The 16,208-nt window shown below is 55.4% G+C and overlaps 2 protein-coding genes across 2 annotated transcripts in view; one reads left to right on the forward strand and one right to left on the reverse strand.

Annotated features, from left to right (window-relative positions):
• The window catches only part of STRA6 (stimulated by retinoic acid 6), a 22,978-nt gene extending 14,050 nt beyond the window's left edge, over window positions 1–8,928 (forward strand). The window contains exons 12-18 of the mRNA XM_014530501.1: window positions 3,471–3,546; window positions 4,718–4,851; window positions 5,966–6,083; window positions 6,166–6,267; window positions 6,997–7,160; window positions 7,495–7,644; window positions 8,156–8,928. Coding sequence (XP_014385987.1) covers window positions 3,471–3,546; window positions 4,718–4,851; window positions 5,966–6,083; window positions 6,166–6,267; window positions 6,997–7,160; window positions 7,495–7,644; window positions 8,156–8,325 — 914 coding nt within the window. The 3' untranslated portion in view covers window positions 8,326–8,928. The remainder of the gene's footprint in view (window positions 1–3,470; window positions 3,547–4,717; window positions 4,852–5,965; window positions 6,084–6,165; window positions 6,268–6,996; window positions 7,161–7,494; window positions 7,645–8,155) is intronic.
• A 3,119-nt stretch (window positions 8,929–12,047) lies between these two features.
• Window positions 12,048–15,101, reverse strand: ISLR (immunoglobulin superfamily containing leucine-rich repeat). Its single transcript, XM_005882788.2, has 2 exons — window positions 14,838–15,101; window positions 12,048–14,038 (listed from the first exon to the last, which is right to left on the reverse strand). The coding sequence occupies exon 2, from the start codon at window positions 14,028–14,030 to the stop codon at window positions 12,762–12,764; it is 1,269 nt and encodes a 422-aa protein (XP_005882850.1). The 5' UTR covers window positions 14,031–14,038; window positions 14,838–15,101; the 3' UTR covers window positions 12,048–12,761.
• Window positions 15,102–16,208: the final 1,107 nt, after the last annotated feature.

A 16,208-nucleotide genomic window follows, 5' to 3' on the forward strand; every position in this document is an offset into this window, starting at 1 on the left:
TGGGTGGGATAGTGGGATATCTGAGCTGCTCGCGGCCCTTGGACACATTCCTTCCCTTCTTTGGGTCTCAATAATGTCATCTCCAAATTGGGGGGTTGGGGCTTGGGGCTTCCGGTCCCAAGACTCTGAGACCTGAAGGGGTCATCTCAGTAGCCCCTCGTCAGCTTGTGTGGTGTCTCCCAGCCTCACCCACAGTGACTTTGCCCAGCTCTGCAGGCTGGAGATGGGGAAGGCCATGGATTGTGAGCTGAGGTGACAGCTTGGGGCCTTTGCTGAGGCTGGGGAGGAAGAGAGGAGGTGGAGCTGTGGGGATGGAAGGAGCACCAACATTTTGAGCTCATTCTCATGGTGGGTGGGATTGGGCTCAGCGGATGCTTTTTCTCTCCCAATCCCTGTCCTCGGGCCATGTCCTTTCTCCCTCCCTCCCTTGACAATGAGACCCAGGCTGGGGAACCATACCAGCCTTCCCTTCTGGGGTTAGAAGTTTCCTTCATCCCTTAGCTCTGTTACCCACCTTCCAGGCCCTCCCAATAGCCCTGTGGAGGAGACTGAGAAGTGTCCCCGCTTAACAATGGGAAAGGGCTCACCTCAGGTGGTAGTCAGGCAGAAAAGAACTCAGCCTTCTGATGCCCCTGCTGGGACTCTCTCCACCACTGTGAGACCAAAGCCTTGTGGTCAGGAGTCAAGGGTCCTGCACTCTCTGCTGACTTTGGAGTCCTTGGCTGGTATGAGTACCCTGGCTTCTGAGGAGTAACATGTGATGTTTGGAGCTTAGGCTGCCACTGTTCCTGACCATCAGTATCCTCATCCACAGATCAGGCATGCTGAGAGCTGGGAGGGGCTGAGAGCAGGGAGGGGTAGGGAGTGGGGAAGGGCAGGGGTGTGTACGGTACTGCTTCCTTTCCTGACGCCAGCCTCACCACCTTCCTGAGCGATTCTCCTCCCATACCAGAGGCTGCCCTGGATTGCAACTAAGGCCCACAAGCTGGACAGGTGACAAGTTCTGGTGGGCTGAAATGACATCTCCAGGGAGATTTTCCAACTTGGCTACAACTGGGGCCACAGGCAGGAGTAGACATGACTCACATCAGTCCACATCCAAGCACAGACCTCACAACAGCCCTGTTAGGTTAACATCATTGATGCCATAGCTCAGAATAGGGAATCAAGGATCAGAGGCAGGAAGTGACAGGCCCAGGACAATGGATTCTGCTTCTACTCAATATGCCTGGCATTTGTAATCACACGCTGTGGTTTCCACACCCAAAGGTTCCCATTTTGAATCTTCTCAGATGCAGGGTCAAACGGCAGCCTTTACTCTCCTAGTTTGAAGATGAGGAAAACCGAAGCCTAGGGGCATTAGAGATATGTCCAAAGCAGTCAGCAAGCCAGAGTGGAATTGAGATTAGATCTGGCTTTGGGACCCTTTGGTGTGTTCTTAGCCTAAGGAGCTAATATGCCATCTGAGCGCTGAGGGCCTGTTTTAGGGCTGCCACCCTCTCCTCCCCAGCACCTGGTTAGTAAACCTGGCATTGGTCACAGAAAGTTCACTCTGAGCCAGATGGACTAGATTAGAATTTCTGCACTGTCACTTACTAGCTGTGTGACCTTGGGCAAGGCACTTCTCTGGACCTCAAATTTCCTGTCTGCAAAAATGGTGCTGCAGCAACAAAGGCAGCCTTGTCCTTGAGGCCCTAGATTTGGTGGGGAAGACAGATGGATCCACCAAACAGGTCCCAGAAGGGAACAGCTGCAGTGTCCCAGAGGAGGCCAAGTGCAGGAAGACCTTATGGGCATCAGGATTAGGAGGGACCCAAGTTTGGAACCAATTGAAAAGATGTAGAGCAGGAGGTAGATGGATATCAAAGGCTGGGCCTGGGGCCCCGGGATGGCTCAGCAGGCAGGCTCCTTACCTCCTGGCAGAAATAGTCTGAATGCATCTTTGCTGGTGCAGAACTGGCTCCTGAAGGGCAGATGCATGCTCAGAGCTTTCTCCAAGCTTCACTTCAGAAAAGTACCACCTCCTGCCCCTGGAGGAGTGAGCCCAGGACAGGCAGGGAGACTCCGGTTTCTGGAGCAGTTTTCCCAAGAATCACCTGGTAACTTTAAAACCCCCAAGGCTCAAGCTCCAGGCCTGACTTCAGAAACCCTGGTGACTCTGATGTGAGCCTACAGTTTGTCTGAGAACCACTGTAGCAGGCACTCTATACATGTCAATTGGTTGATTGATTTCACTCAATTGCTTATTGAAATAAACCTTTAAGGCTCTATCTTCTGAAAGCCCCCATTACAGTGGTTCTCAATGCTGGCTGCATGCCAGAATCGCCAGGGTTGTTTTTACAAAAGCTAAGGCCTGGGTCCCACCCCCAGAACTTCTGATTTAATTGGTTGGGGGTGTAGCCTGGGCCATGGGGCTTTTAATATCTCCAGGTGATCCGAACATGCTGCCAGTGCCCTTCTCCAGCACCTGTAGTTAATGTGGAACCAGTGCTTGCCTTTTTCACGTGCATTTGCACCCCCTGCCCCTCAACCACCGGCCCTGCTCTTGTGGAACAGGAAACCAGGAACACTTCCCTGGGCTGGCTGAGGAGAGCAGGGTGCAGGCACCCTGGCTCTTTCTGGGTCTGCTTGGGAATGGTTACACTTCTGGCTCTACCACTTCCTACAGTGTGGCTGGTGGGGCAGACCTCTCAGAGTCTCGGCCTCTTTCTTGGTTCCATGTTTTCACGTGCTTCTCCTGTAGGGCTGCTTTGAGGGTGCAGGGCAAGGCTGGGTGTGGATGTAAGGTGAAAGGGGTACAGCCTCCATCCTCACTCTGCTTCATTACCAGGCTTGCTCACAACCAGGCATTCTCCCCCAGCTGCTGGTGAGACAGCAAACTCATGATCTGTGCTCATGGCTGGGTGGCCAGGGGGATGGGGTAGAGATGGGTAGCAGTGGTCACCTCCCCTCATTCTGATGGACTCAGGCCACACTGAAGTGCATGCGCATCCTCGTGCCTGGAACAAAGGCCATTGATGCAGGCCTAGATGGGGTTTCATGCTCACATGATGCTGTGAGATGGGCAGCACAGCAGTGTGCCCGGCATTAGCGAGCTAGGCTGGGAGATGAAATGACACCTGGAGGCCACACAATCAGGGAGCAGTGGATCTGGAGGCAGATGCCAGGTTGAATGCATCTCTCACTGGAAGTCACACAGCAATGGACGAAGCAAGACCCGGGTGAGGATCAAGTCTACAACCTCAGAGGGGCCTCTCCTCATCTTGGCCACCCTGTGTCACCTGGCACCATAGGCCAGCCAGGGCTGTCAGCTTACACTGGGTCTGAGAACAGGGAATGTGGCAAGAGGCTTCTGCTCACAGTGGGGGGTGTGGCAGGGTAACTCCCCCCAGGCACACCCTGGTAGCAGTTTGGAGGCTGCCAGGAGAGCCTCCAGCCATGGCCTCCCACTTTGCTTCTTCACCCTCCAGTTTGCTACATCTCAGCCTTGGTCCTGTCCTGCTCACTCACCTTCCTCATGCTGACTCGCTCACTGGTGACACACAGGTCAGTGGCTGGCTCTGTCCCTCATTGTGGAAGTGGGGAGGAGGTCAGCGTCTATGGGCTTGTAGGACCCCTGACTCAGAAGGGCTGTGGGGAAAGCCCTGGGGCTAGAGGGAGGGAGGGTCTCTGCAGGCCCAGGTTGCCACTGAGTCAGCTGCCCTGTGTTGGGCAGAGAAGCTGGGTGGTTCAATCTGAGTGGGTAACCATCTGTGAATGATTCTAGGTCATGACTGAGTAGGGGCTGAAGTGTGAGTTTGCCTATACTGAGAGGGGCCACCTGGGTGGGCTGGATTTGATAGGAGGCACCTGGGAATGGGAGAGGACGAAGGAGCTGAGGGAGGAAGGGTGCCACGGGCAGGAGAACTGCATGACAAGGGCACAGAGGCTGGGTGAGCCTGATGCTTGTGAGTGTGGGTGAGGAGGTGGTCTGACCGGCACTGGAGAGATTGTTACGGGACATTGAATGTCAGGCTGCCCGCCTTGCCCGTTCATGTAAATGGTAAGGAGCACTGAGGAAATGTGAGCAGAGAGAGAGAGAGAGAAGGTTCTAGTTGGGAGGGAGGGGTGATCCATGTCAGAGAACTGGTTCCTATGACCTGCACATTCATCGGGCCTCAGAGGTTGTCCCACAGGGATCTTTCCTCACAGGGGTAGCCCTACTGAGGCTGGCATTCCAGGCCCTCAAGCCTCTGCATTGCATTATGTTCAGCACATTCCTGCTCGAGTGCCAATATGGGCTGTCTCAGGAGGTAATGAGATCCATGTCACTGGAGGTATGCAAGCAGGGTTCCATGGCCATAGATGGGGAACCTTGCTCCCCACTCTGATGGCCGAGTTGTGAGTCACTTTCCATCTCTTCTGTTGTTTCTCACTTTTCTGACTTGGCTCACATTGAACCTTCGGCCTGAATTTGTTTCCCTAGATCCCCACCTCACCAGCTTACTCTTACTCTTATTTATCCTTTAAGACTCTCTAGTCAGACCTTGCCTCCTCTGGGAAGCCCTCCCTGACCTCCCATGGCTGGCTTAGTAGCCTCCACTGGGTTCCCACAGCCCTGAGCTTCCCTGCCTTTGGGTTGTAATTAGACCGAGAGTTCAGCCAGTGGCTAGCCTAGAGGAAGAATTTAGGGAGTATATGTGCTCCTGAGATCCCTGCCTTCTCACCCTCATCCCAGGGCCAATCTGCAAGCGCTACACCGAGGGGCTGCCCTGGACCTTGGCCCCCTGCCTCAGAGCCCTCACCCCTCTCGCCAGGCCATATTCTGTTGGATGAACTTCAGCGCTTACCAGACTGCTTTTACCTGCCTTGGTGAGCCCCTCAGCCCACCCTGCTGGGCCTTGACTGGCCCCAGACACTGACCCCAGTGAGTGAGGGGAGAGTGGTCAGCAGTTCTTGACTGCCTGCCTGTGCTGGGGCAAGTTCTGGGATAAGAGTGAAAAGAGGGACCCGCCTGGCCTTCCCTGCACTCAGGAAGCTCACTCAGGTGGGGCTAGGGGACACAGGAGCCCTTGGGGAAAGGATGCCCCTAACATGAGCATGGTCCCGGGTGCCACCAGCTATGTACACAGGGGGTAGACCCAGGGCTGGAAGGTGGGGAGCTTAAGGAGGCACATTCCTGCTTGTGTGAGGGAGGGCTATGCCATGATGGGCTGTCTCAGGAGGCAATGAGATCCATGTCACTGGGGGTACGCAGGCAGGATTCCATGGCCATAGATGGGGATTGCAAAGGGGGTCTGTTCTTGAGGGAGTTGGACTAGATTAACTCCCAGGACGCTCCCAGCTCCTAACTTTCTGGTTCTCCCCAGGGCACTGTGGTGAATAAAACCTCTGACGTTCAGGGAAGATGGTCAGTGTTGTGAGAGCCAGGGCAGCTTTCTCTCCCTGCTGGTTCCTTCAGTTCTCACCCTGCACTCCAGAAGGAGGGCAGAAGGATGACCAAGGAGTGGATTTGATCATCTCAGTGGACTTTGTACCTCCCAAGCCCTCTTGTACACATGTCCCCACATAAACCATTAGCAGTTGTTTCATTAGACAACTGTGGGGCGCCTACTATGTTCCAGACTCTGGGCAGTAAGAACACAAGCATTACTTTAAAATGTAGTCTGCTCCCCCAAGGACTCAGCAGCAATGGAGGGAAAATAGCATTGACAAAGCACCTACTGGTTTTCAAAGGGTTGCACAGACATAATCTCATTGGGTCCTCACAACAGCCCTGTGTGGTAGGGGCCACTCTCCCCATTTTGCAGAGGGAGAAACCAATGCTCAGGAATGTAAACTAACTTGCTCAGGTGGCACAGCGAGGCGTCAGAGCAGGGAGCTGAAGTCAGGTCTGCCCAATCCCAAGGTCTTTGGGCCCCTGGGAGTGCCAGGGGTGGTCTGGGTCCTGCAGAGGCTGATGTTTGTCCCCTCCTCACCCTGGCAGGGCTCCTGACACAGCAGATCATCTTCTTCCTGGGGACCATGGCCCTGGCCTTCCTGGTGTTTATGCCCGTGCTCCATGGCAGTAACCTTCTGCTCCTCCAATCACTGGCATCCTTGTGGTAAGAGAGGCAAAGGGCTGAGGGCTCTAGGACCCCTTCCCAGAGGGCCACTAACAGTGACACCCTCCCACTCCGCCTGCAGGCCTTTCTGGCTGACCTTGGCCCTGGCTGTAACTCTGCAGAACATGGCAGCCCACTGGGTCTTTCTGAAGACTAACCATGGATGGCCAGAGCTGACCAACCGGTAAGGCAGCTCCTGGGTTTGTGGCTCTTTCAGGTCCTCAGCCTCTTCTCCTTCGTGTCTTTAGCTGTGTCCTTCCTCCTCCACTGCCATCTCTCCCTTCTCTGTCAGGGAGCCCAGTGGGTAGTAAACAGAGATTGCCTTACCCACAGAGAATGGGGCAGTGGCCAAGCCTACTCCACATACATCTGTCACAGGGCCAGCATCACCCCATAGCCTTTCCTGCTTCGAGATCAACATTGCTCTCCCCTGGATCCTCTATGCCCTCCACACCATGTGCCTCCCTCTTTGCAGGAAGGAGATTAACAGAAAAATTAATTCCCTGTTAGATGGTAAGGCTGTGGGCGGACCTTAGCCCCAAGAGAGACTTGGAGTCAGTGGACAAGGGAACCAGAGAAGGGAGGTGGGAGACACTGGGGTCATAGAAAGATCCAGGTGGAACTGAACTTAAACCCTAACTCTGACACTGACTAGCTAGGCAGCTTTAGCTAAGTCACCCAATTTCTCTGGGCCTCAGTTTCCCTTCTATAGGAGGGAGTACATGGCCTATCTCCCAGAGTGGTGAGGAGGGCCAGCTGGGTTGAGAGTTGGCCCAGCACAGGATGGGGTGCATACAAAGTATACTCAATAAACAGCAGGTACTCAATAAATACATGTCAGCTGTGGTCATCAGCTGAGGAAGGGGCTGGGGGTGTGGGGGCCTGACTTAGCCTTGCTTCTCCCTCACCCTAGCTGCGCACTCTATGCAGTCACCTTCCTTCTCTTCCCCATCAACGTGCTGGTGGGCGTCATGGTGGCCATCTGGCGAGTGGTCCTCTCTGCCCTCTACAATGCTGTCCACCTTGGTCAGATGGACCTCAGCCTGCTGCCACCTAGAGCTGCCACTCTTGACCCTGGTAAGGTCACAGGGCAGGGCCAGGGGGGTTGCTCAGGCTGCCCAAGCTGTAAGGGAGGGTCTGCCCTGATGCCCTGACCTGGTTTATGTTCAAATCTGTTCTCTGAGGATGTCTGGGACTGCCACATCGGTGTGTGCAGTGGGCCCACGTGCAGTGCATGTGCCATGTGCTCAGGTGTGTCTATGTGCTTTCATGCAGAGTGTGCAGGGTGCTTGTGTGTGTGTGTATGTGTGTGTGTGTGTGTGTGTGTGTGTGTGTGTGTGTGTGTAGGTGTGTGTGTTAGGGACTGTCTGGGCCCTTCTGTCTGAGTGCCACCATCCCCCGCCCACCCCAGGCTATCGCACATACTGCAACTTCTTGAAGATTGAGGTCAACCAGTCGCATCCAGCCATGATAGCCTTCTGTACCCTGCTCCTGCGAACACAGAAGCCCCAGCCCCATCCGGCCCCCCAGGATGGCCTTAGACTCGGAATGGAAGAAGAAGGTGCACCTTCCCTTTGGGGTTGGGAGAGTTGAGCCCACCCACAGCTTCTCCCAGGAAGGAGGGATACACCCCTCCCCAACATGCACCACTGAGCAGGAAAATGCTCACTTTCTGTTCCTGAGCTGCCTGTGGGAGAGAGGAAGTGAGAATTTTCCTGGTCCATTTTGGTAATTTTTTCCACCATGTACATGTATGTGCACCCATGCACACCCTTTCTCACTCTGCATGCTCGCACATCCTCTCACAGGGAAGGAGATGGCCATCTTGCCAAGGAGCTCTGTCTTCCCCCACCATGGGCCACCCTCCACCTCTCCCTCTCAGGCAGTCTGTCCTCCCCCCTCCTCCCGTACTGTCTGGGAAGTGTGTAGTAGGGAGGGGGACACTAAGCTGGAACTCCAGTCTCACCAGCCTCCTCCACTCACCCAGGGGATTTTCAGACTGTGTTCAGGTCTGGGTGCAGGGGGCTTGGCTGGGTTTGATGAGTGACTCACAGAAGGTCTCCCCTTCTCAGGGATGCAGCTGTTGCAGATCAATGACCCTGTGGCCAAGGGAACAGGGCCCAGAGCCCGCCAAGGCAGGGCTCGCTGGGGTCTGACCTACACGCTGCTGCACAACCCAGCCCTACAGACCTTCCGGAAGAGGGCCCTGTCAGGTGCCCGGGCCAATGGCACCCAGCCCTGAGGCGGGGAACGCCAAGGCATGTGTCCCCATCTGTGCGCTTGCTTCCCCTCTTCCCAGCCCATCCCTTCCCTGGTTCTCCCAGCATTGCCCCAGCCATGGTAGGCTCTCTGCTTAGCACCAGCTCTGCCAGCAGGTCCCAGGATCAGGATCCCAGTGACCAGCCCCCGAGGCTGGAGGTCACTGTGGTTGTGTGGAGGTTGTCTACATTGTGAGCCTTGAGAGAGGGCTCTATTCTGCTTCCTTGGCCTTGGGAAGCTAAGGGCTCTGAAGAAAGCAATCAATGGTTTAGGCCCTTGGTCCAGGAGCCAATGGAGCCAGAAAAGCTACATCCAGGTCCCTCCCCTCGCTGGCCCTGCTGCCAGCCTCCAGGGCCTCACTGAAGCCTTCTGCTGACCTGGATTGGTGATTCTAGCTGGGACAGCCTCGCTCCAGCAGCCCAGGAGAAAGCGAGTGGGCTCCTACTGGCAACAAAGTCATAGCTCGCACAAGGCCCCACACCGAGCTGCCCACACTTGAGAGCTGATATTTTTGTAGTTGGTATGCCTGTAGATATTATAAAAGAGGTCAGTGTGCTCCCTGCAATAAACTTGTCCTTGAGAAATAGTCCTCCGTAGGGGTGGGTCACGTGGGGAAAACTGCCCACACGGTTTTATGGGGCTTGGGTGGGGGTGGGTATTCTGGTCACATGCTGGGCTGGGCCCCCTGGTTGGGGCAGAGAAGACCCTCCCACTAGCCGCATCCCTTTGGGTGGCGGAGAGATTAGGAACCCTGTGATGCCACCCTTGAGCCATGGGGGCATTGGCTTTAGAAAGTAGGACTTATTCAGGGTCCTCGAGAATGAGCAAGACTTGGGGAGCAGAAGAGATTTAAGGAAGATGGGGACAATGTGAATTAAGGTGTGGAGGTGGGGGCGTGCAGTGAGGGAGCTGCCCTAATGGTGGAAGATCAAGGATGCAGAGGGGAAGGGCAGTGGGGGGTCGTAAAGTGGCCCTTTCCCTGCTGGAGACTGGTGGAGGTCGGAAGCTGTGTAGGTGAGGGTGTGGGTCCATTGTGGGCTGGGGCTACAGAGGGTGATGGAAATGTGGCCACTCCAGAGATCAGTATCAGTGGGGCCTAAAAAAATGTCTGCACAATTAGTGGAGACCAACTCCTCCTCCACGTTCCTACACCCCAATACAGCCCCAAACACACATGAAACCAGGGGCAGGACCAGGGAGCTGGGACCCACCTTTAAGGCTGCCTGTGAGGAGGGCAAAGAAGGCAGGCTCTGACCCCACTGCAGCCCGTGAAAAATGTCTTCCTGGCCCTGTGTCCGTGACTGACAGGATCACAGGGAGGAGAGGGCAGACTGGGTCTCAGCCCTAAACAAGGAACCAGTCACAACAGAGTGTGATCAGGCTGGGATGCTGGACGCCCAGCGCTGTGGGAGCCAGAGGAGGGGGCATAGTGTGCGCTGAGAAGCAGGGGCAGGGCATCCAGGAAGGCTTTCTGGAGGATGTGGTACCTAAGCCGTCTCAAAGGCTGACTTAGCCAAGTAAGGAAGAGGGGAATGGTGTCCAGACCAAGGGAACAGCATGAATAAAGGTGCAGAGGAAGACTCATCACAGAACATTTAGAGAACAAGTCATTAGTTCTAAGGGAGGCCAGGAGGGGAGGGGGGACCTGGGAGAGCCAGTCAGAGTGGCCATGAATACTTGGCTGGGGAACTCAGAGCTTCATCCCAAGGCAGTGGGCGCCATGGGTGACTTTAAAGCAGGAGAGTAGCCAGTTCATTTGGAGCACAGCTGTTCCCCAGTCACCCCTGACTCAGGTCTTGGGCCCACGTCCTACTCCAAAAAGCCAGGCCTGCTCAACTGTGAATGGAGCCAGAGACATCAGAGGTCCAAGTCAGGTTAGGGTTATCAAGCCTTAGCGAACCAGAGTCAACTGGACTCTTAAGCACTACCATGTCCTACCTCATCTTTTTTAAAAAATTGTACTCATTCATTTCTTTTATTCAGAAATATGGCTTTTTAATTTTCACCTGAGGATATGTTTTTATTGATTTTTTTTTAGAGAGAGAGGAAGGGGGAGAGAAAGAGAGAGAGGGAGAGAGGAACACTGATTGGTTGCCTTTCCCTGTATAGGACAATACTCCAACCAACTGAGACAGGGCCTGTCTTTTTTTTCCCTAAGGAAACTAAAGTCCAGAGATGGGTAGTGACTTATTTAAGGTGGCACAGCACAGGGGCTCAGCTTTTTCTTGCTGTTTTTTCCACCAGATACGCAGTCCTTGACATGTGCTGCTGGTGTCATCTGTTCAGTGGGAGCTGCAAGCTGAAGAGGGGGTGGAGAAGTGCCCAATGCAGACCAGGAGGAGGGGAAAGGGAGGCTGGCCAGCCTCCAAGGCTCATAGCTTCTACCCCAGGCTCCTTGGTCTCCCTGCCTCTATTTTGCTGAGCTCAGCAGTCCTGAGAGCTCTGGGAGAGAGGAAGGGGGAGAGAAAGAGAGAGAGGGAGAGAGGAACACTGATTGGTTGCCTTTCCCTGTATAGGACAATACTCCAACCAACTGAGACAGGGCCTGTCTTTTTTTTCCCTAAGGAAACTAAAGTCCAGAGATGGGTAGTGACTTATTTAAGGTGGCACAGCACAGGGGCTCAGCTTTTTCTTGCTGTTTTTTCCACCAGATACGCAGTCCTTGACATGTGCTGCTGGTGTCATCTGTTCAGTGGGAGCTGCAAGCTGAAGAGGGGGTGGAGAAGTGCCCAATGCAGACCAGGAGGAGGGGAAAGGGAGGCTGGCCAGCCTCCAAGGCTCATAGCTTCTACCCCAGGCTCCTTGGTCTCCCTGCCTCTATTTTGCTGAGCTCAGCAGTCCTGAGAGCTCTGGGCAAAGGTGGCAGAGCCTCTCCCATGGGGTCGTCCTATGTGTAGCACCCTTCAATTTGGAAAGGGATGGGGATGGAAGCAGAGGGGAGATACATCTGACCCAGCACAGATACAGGGTTCTTATAGTCCCCAGGTCCTGACCCCATCTACCTGCTCCCCATTCTAAGAGATCTGCAGGCTGTTGCCAGGCCCTCATCCTACCTGCCCCCTCCCCCAAGACAGTTACTGGCCCATCTGTTCTGTGGGGAAAGACTCCTACGAAAGGACTTTCCTCCAGAAATGCCGTTTCCTCTTCCTGAAAAGGTGGGAGGAAGGACATCCATTTCCTTTGGCTTCTCCCTCAAATCTGTTCTCCTCAGTCTCCTGGGTCCTTTTTCTTCCCTCCGTCCTCTCTCCTCTACGTCCTATGTCCCCCATCCCCTCCCTTCTCTCACTTCTCCATCTTGCATAGCCTGTCCCCCTTCCATCTACACTCCCTGACATCTCTTCCCTGGACTGGACCAGGAAGAGGACCACAATCCAGGCTCTTTCTTTCCCCGCCTCTACAATGCCTCCTCACACCCTTACTGCATACAGCACCACTCAGGGTCCCAGGGAAGCCTCAGTAGCTAGTGTCCCCATTTGTCTCATGGGCTAATTTGGGGGGAGGGACATCTGCAACTCAGCTCAGCTGGGGACCCAGCCTCTCACCCACCGCTGGGCCACCCATGCTACCGTCTGCCGCATAGTCAGTGCGTGTCTCACAGGCCCGTCCCATGTGGACAGGCCGGCTGGCCATCCTGACTCTCCAGCTCCTGGTCCTACCCCTGACAGGGGCTTCTAGATCAGATGAAACTCCAGGCAGACACAGGGAGCATCAGAAATGCTATTTATTCCTCCGCTGTCCCCAGGCTGACTGGCCGTCTCAGAGGGCTAGGCAACAGATGCACACTTGGAGAGAGAGGCAGAGCAGATGTCCAGGATGGCAGGGCAGAGGCTAAAGGAGAAAGGGTGAGAAGAGGAAGGCCCCCAGATCCTCCAGTCCTGTCTGAGACGGGGCAGAGAATTTGGAGCCCCCAAGTCATTAGGGAACGCCCCAGGGCAGCAGGAGCTCAAGCAGGTCACTGAGAGTCTCAAAGCCACACCAGCCTCTGCCCCTATATCCCATTTCTTTCTCCTGTGCCCTGTCTACTTCAGGCTATTTCCCTGCCAAGGCCTAAGCCCCCAGCCTTCGCCAGGTGGTCAGTCCCAGTCCCTGGATTCCATCAGTGAGGCCTTGCCCAGTTGTAGGGCAGTACCCTGTTAGCACGCTGCCTACACAGGGGGGCATGGGCCATGTGGTTAGCAGCAAGGAATACCGAAGACCCATGAGTTATGGGATCCAATTCTGACCTAGTCACTAGCATTGAGCGAGTCTAGAAGTGGATGTGGCGAGTGTCCCGGAAGAGAATAGAAGGGGAGGTAGGAAGATGTGATATCCCTCATGCAGGTCTTGGGAGCTGCCAGCCCCAGACCCCTGCCTGGACATCCACTGAGTCAGGGGGAGGAGTCACGGGGGCTGCTGCAGCTCAGCTGGGTGGGGGCGGAGCTAGAAGGAAGTGAGGAGGAGGAGGAGGAGGAGGCTCTGGCCCAGCAGAAGCAGGCCTGGGGGCTGCTGCCCAGAGACCCCGCCCCCTGCTTCCGCAGCCTCCTGGCCTCTAGTGCGGCTGAGGTAAATGATGACCACGTTGTCCTCAGGACCTGACGGCTGCACCTCGTTGTCAACCGTATAGCAGCCCTTACCCTCCGCAGCTTTGCCATGGAACCTGCGCCGCAGCACATCCTCGCCCGGAGTAGCTAGTGCCACGTTCACCGAGCTCTCCGCACTGCCCAGCTCATTGGTGGCCAGGCAGCTGTAGGTGCCTTCCTCCGGCTTGCCAAAGTCAGGGATGAACAGGCTGCCATTGGCAAAGGCCTGGAAGCGTGGCTGGCTGCTGGCTGCCAGGGCATGCCCATCAGCACCCACGTTGGGGCTGGTGATCTCCACCGTGCTTCCAGGCGTCTGGATGTGCCAGTGAAGCTGCGGGGCCGGCTGCCCCTCCACAGCACAATAGAGTGCCAGCATGAAGCCAGGTCGCAGCTCGGCACCATCCTGGCTGGGCTGGTAGGTGAGTTGCACCGAGGGTGCTGAACAAGGCAGTGGCAGCAGGCGGGTCAGCGGTGTGCCCTTCAGCACATCGGGTGAAGTGCAGGTGATGTTGTCCTGCTCCGGGATGGATACGGCTGTGGTCAGGGCCCATGTCTTGAACCACATGATGCCGCAGGTACACTGGAAAGGGTTGTTATTGATCTGCAGGTGGGACAGCACGGTGAGCGGTGCAAAGGTGCCCTCAGCCAGTGTGTGCAAGCGGTTGTGACTGAGCTGCAGTGAGCTCAGGGCATGAAGACTGCGGAAGGCATCTCGGGGGATGAAGGTCAGCTCATTGCTGTTCATCTTGAGTAACTGGAGGGCGCTAAGGTTGTGCAGGTTGCTCCAGGCAAAGTCAGAGATGAGGTTGTGGCTGAGGTCCAGGCTCTTGAGATGGCCCAGTGAGGTCAGAGCGCCAGCAGCCACTGTGCGAATCTCATTGTGTGCCAGCCACAGAGACCGCAGCAGGGGCACCTCCCTGAAGGCACCCTCTGGCAAGCTGGGCAGCCGGTTGGCTGACAGGCTCAATGTGGTCACGTTGGCTGGGAAGCCAGGTGGCACAGCCTCCAGGTCGCGGTAGGCACAGTCGGCGATCCGGAAGCCGTACTTCTCCCCACAGTCACAGGGCTCAGGACAGGCCTGCCCCAGGCCCAGGAGGACCGCCCAGCACAGCAGACACAGCTCCTGCATCCTACCTCCTGCAGGGGAGAACATGACACTGAGGTGACTCCAAGGACCCATGGAAGGCAGTCGTGCCAGCCCAGAGCTCAACCCAGAGCTCTTCCCCATCAGAAGGCCCTGCCCCACATAAGCCAGCTAAGACCCAACACCACTTAGCCCAGCACCCTTATTTTACAGAACGGTCAACCGAGGCCCAAGGAGGGGCCAGGACTTGCTCGAGGTCATGCAGCCAGGAGAGGTGACAACAGGATAGAAGAGAACCCTAGCTCCTCCTCTGAGTGGAGAGCTCTCCCTGCCTTAGCCAGTTCCTAGCTGACTTTCTGGCTTGAAATCTGTTTTCCAGTCCACCCCTCCGCCAGCACTCTGCAGACCCTCCCTCCTGCCCTCAGTTCGGCATCCTGGCCACAGCCCCTTCCACCGGAGCCCCCCAAGAGGTATGCTTTGCCCTCGCCCAGACAAGGCCCCTGTGCAGTGCACACCACCCCTGTCCGTCCCAGCCCCCTCTTGCTCCGACTGGCCCTGACCACAGTGGACACCAGACCCTTTCTACAGAATCACCCCCAGGGCCTGTTCTGTTAAGTCTATGCCAGGCAGCTGCCTAACTAAACCCTGCCGGGACCTCTCAGCTGGCTTGGGTGAGGCCAGAGGCTCCGCCCAAATGCTGCTGGGATTTCCGGGGCTGTGATTGTAGGAGGGGTAGATGCCCCTGGACAGGTCCAAAGCTCCCTAAATCACAGGGAAATGCCCAGGGAACCCCTGGGCCCAGCAGCCCCCCTTCTCCTGCTGGCCCTTGGAGCCCTCCTCTCACTGGCTTACCTTCAAATACTCTTTCTTGATCAAGAAGTGTCTCCAAGATGGAACCAGAGCAACAAAGGCCAGAGTTAGCCAGGACAGTCTTCAGGGCCAAGGGCGCACAAGGGAAGAGGGGGCTGCTGGAGGAAGGGGCAGCCTGGTCCCTGCACCCAGAGTCCGGGACCAGCTGCTGAGAGGAGGCTGCAGGAAGGGAGCCCAGGCAGCCTGCACACTCCCTCCAGCAAAACAACTGCTTCTCTGCAGCAGCAAGGACCTGTGTTTCATAAGTGACACCAGAAACTTGAGGGGGAAGATGCCAAATTTTTTTTGGCTTTTTTTTTTCTTTCTCTCTCACTTTTAGCAGCTTCAACTTCCTTAAAGGCACACACTAGCTGGACAGGACCCAAGAAAAGATGGGACAGAAGGGTTTTTATGGTGGGAAGGGTAAGAAACTGAATCTCAAGGAAAGTAAGAGACTTCTAATCTCACTTTAAACAAGAAAAAATGGGAGGCCGTTTTCTAAGCTGGGCCCATATGAGTGGTTATGTATGTATTTATATGTGCATGTACATGTGGGCGTGACAGCTCAGTGTGGGAATGATTTTGTATGTGTGGATGTGGGTGTGAGACTGTGTGAATTTGTGTGTGTTTGGGAATGTTTGAGTGTATTTGTGTTTGAGTAGGTGTGAGACTGTCTTTGTGTGTTTTGGTCTGTGTGTGTTTTTGTGCGTGTATTTGGGCATGCGTGCGTGTGCGCGTGTGTGTGTTAGGAGTGAGTAGGAATCTCTGCATCTGTGTGCCTGTTTGGGTGAAGGGTGTGTCTCAATGAAAAGCTGAAAGCCCCAAATGTATGAAACACTCACCGGGCTTCAAGGCTTCAGTGAGAACCAAAATAGACCTGTTTTTGTAAGAAAACACATCCTTTTCCCCTGTGTCAGGCCTGCCTGCTGGCTCTGCAGTTGGGCTGCCCTAAACACAGGCTGCTGTCCAAGGAGGTCCCCAGTCTCAGCCCCAGCTCCCCATCGCACAGGGTGGGTGGGTAGGGCCCAGGAGGCAGACAGGGAAGTGCCTTGGCTCCTACCCAGTAGCAGGAAGCTGGGGACAAGAACCAGCTAAGCTTCTGTTGCCTTTGCTGGGACTATGAGATGACACCCAAGTTCACAGAGGTGGTTCCATCGCCCAGGACTGCCCACCTGGCAGGCAGAGGTGAGGCTGAGGAACTTCACACTTTCTGGAATATTCTCTGTAGCCTCCTTGGTGCTTGGAATCCCTGAGCTCCACTGCCCAACACTACCTGTAAGAAAGGGGCATATGCCTTCAGGGTGAGGATATCTGACCCTTTTTCTCCAAACAGGATGCCCAAGGGAAGAGGGAATGAGGATAAGAAAGAGGCCC

Source organism: Myotis brandtii, unplaced genomic scaffold, assembly GCF_000412655.1.
Source record: "Myotis brandtii unplaced genomic scaffold, ASM41265v1 scaffold74, whole genome shotgun sequence".
Lineage (NCBI taxonomy): Eukaryota > Metazoa > Chordata > Mammalia > Chiroptera > Vespertilionidae > Myotis > Myotis brandtii.

What these genes read in the sequence shown, in the direction of transcription:
- ISLR (XM_005882788.2), bottom strand. Translation starts at nt 14,030, where the DNA reads ATGCAGGAGCTGTGTCTGCTGTGCTGGGCGGTCCTCCTGGGCCTGGGG.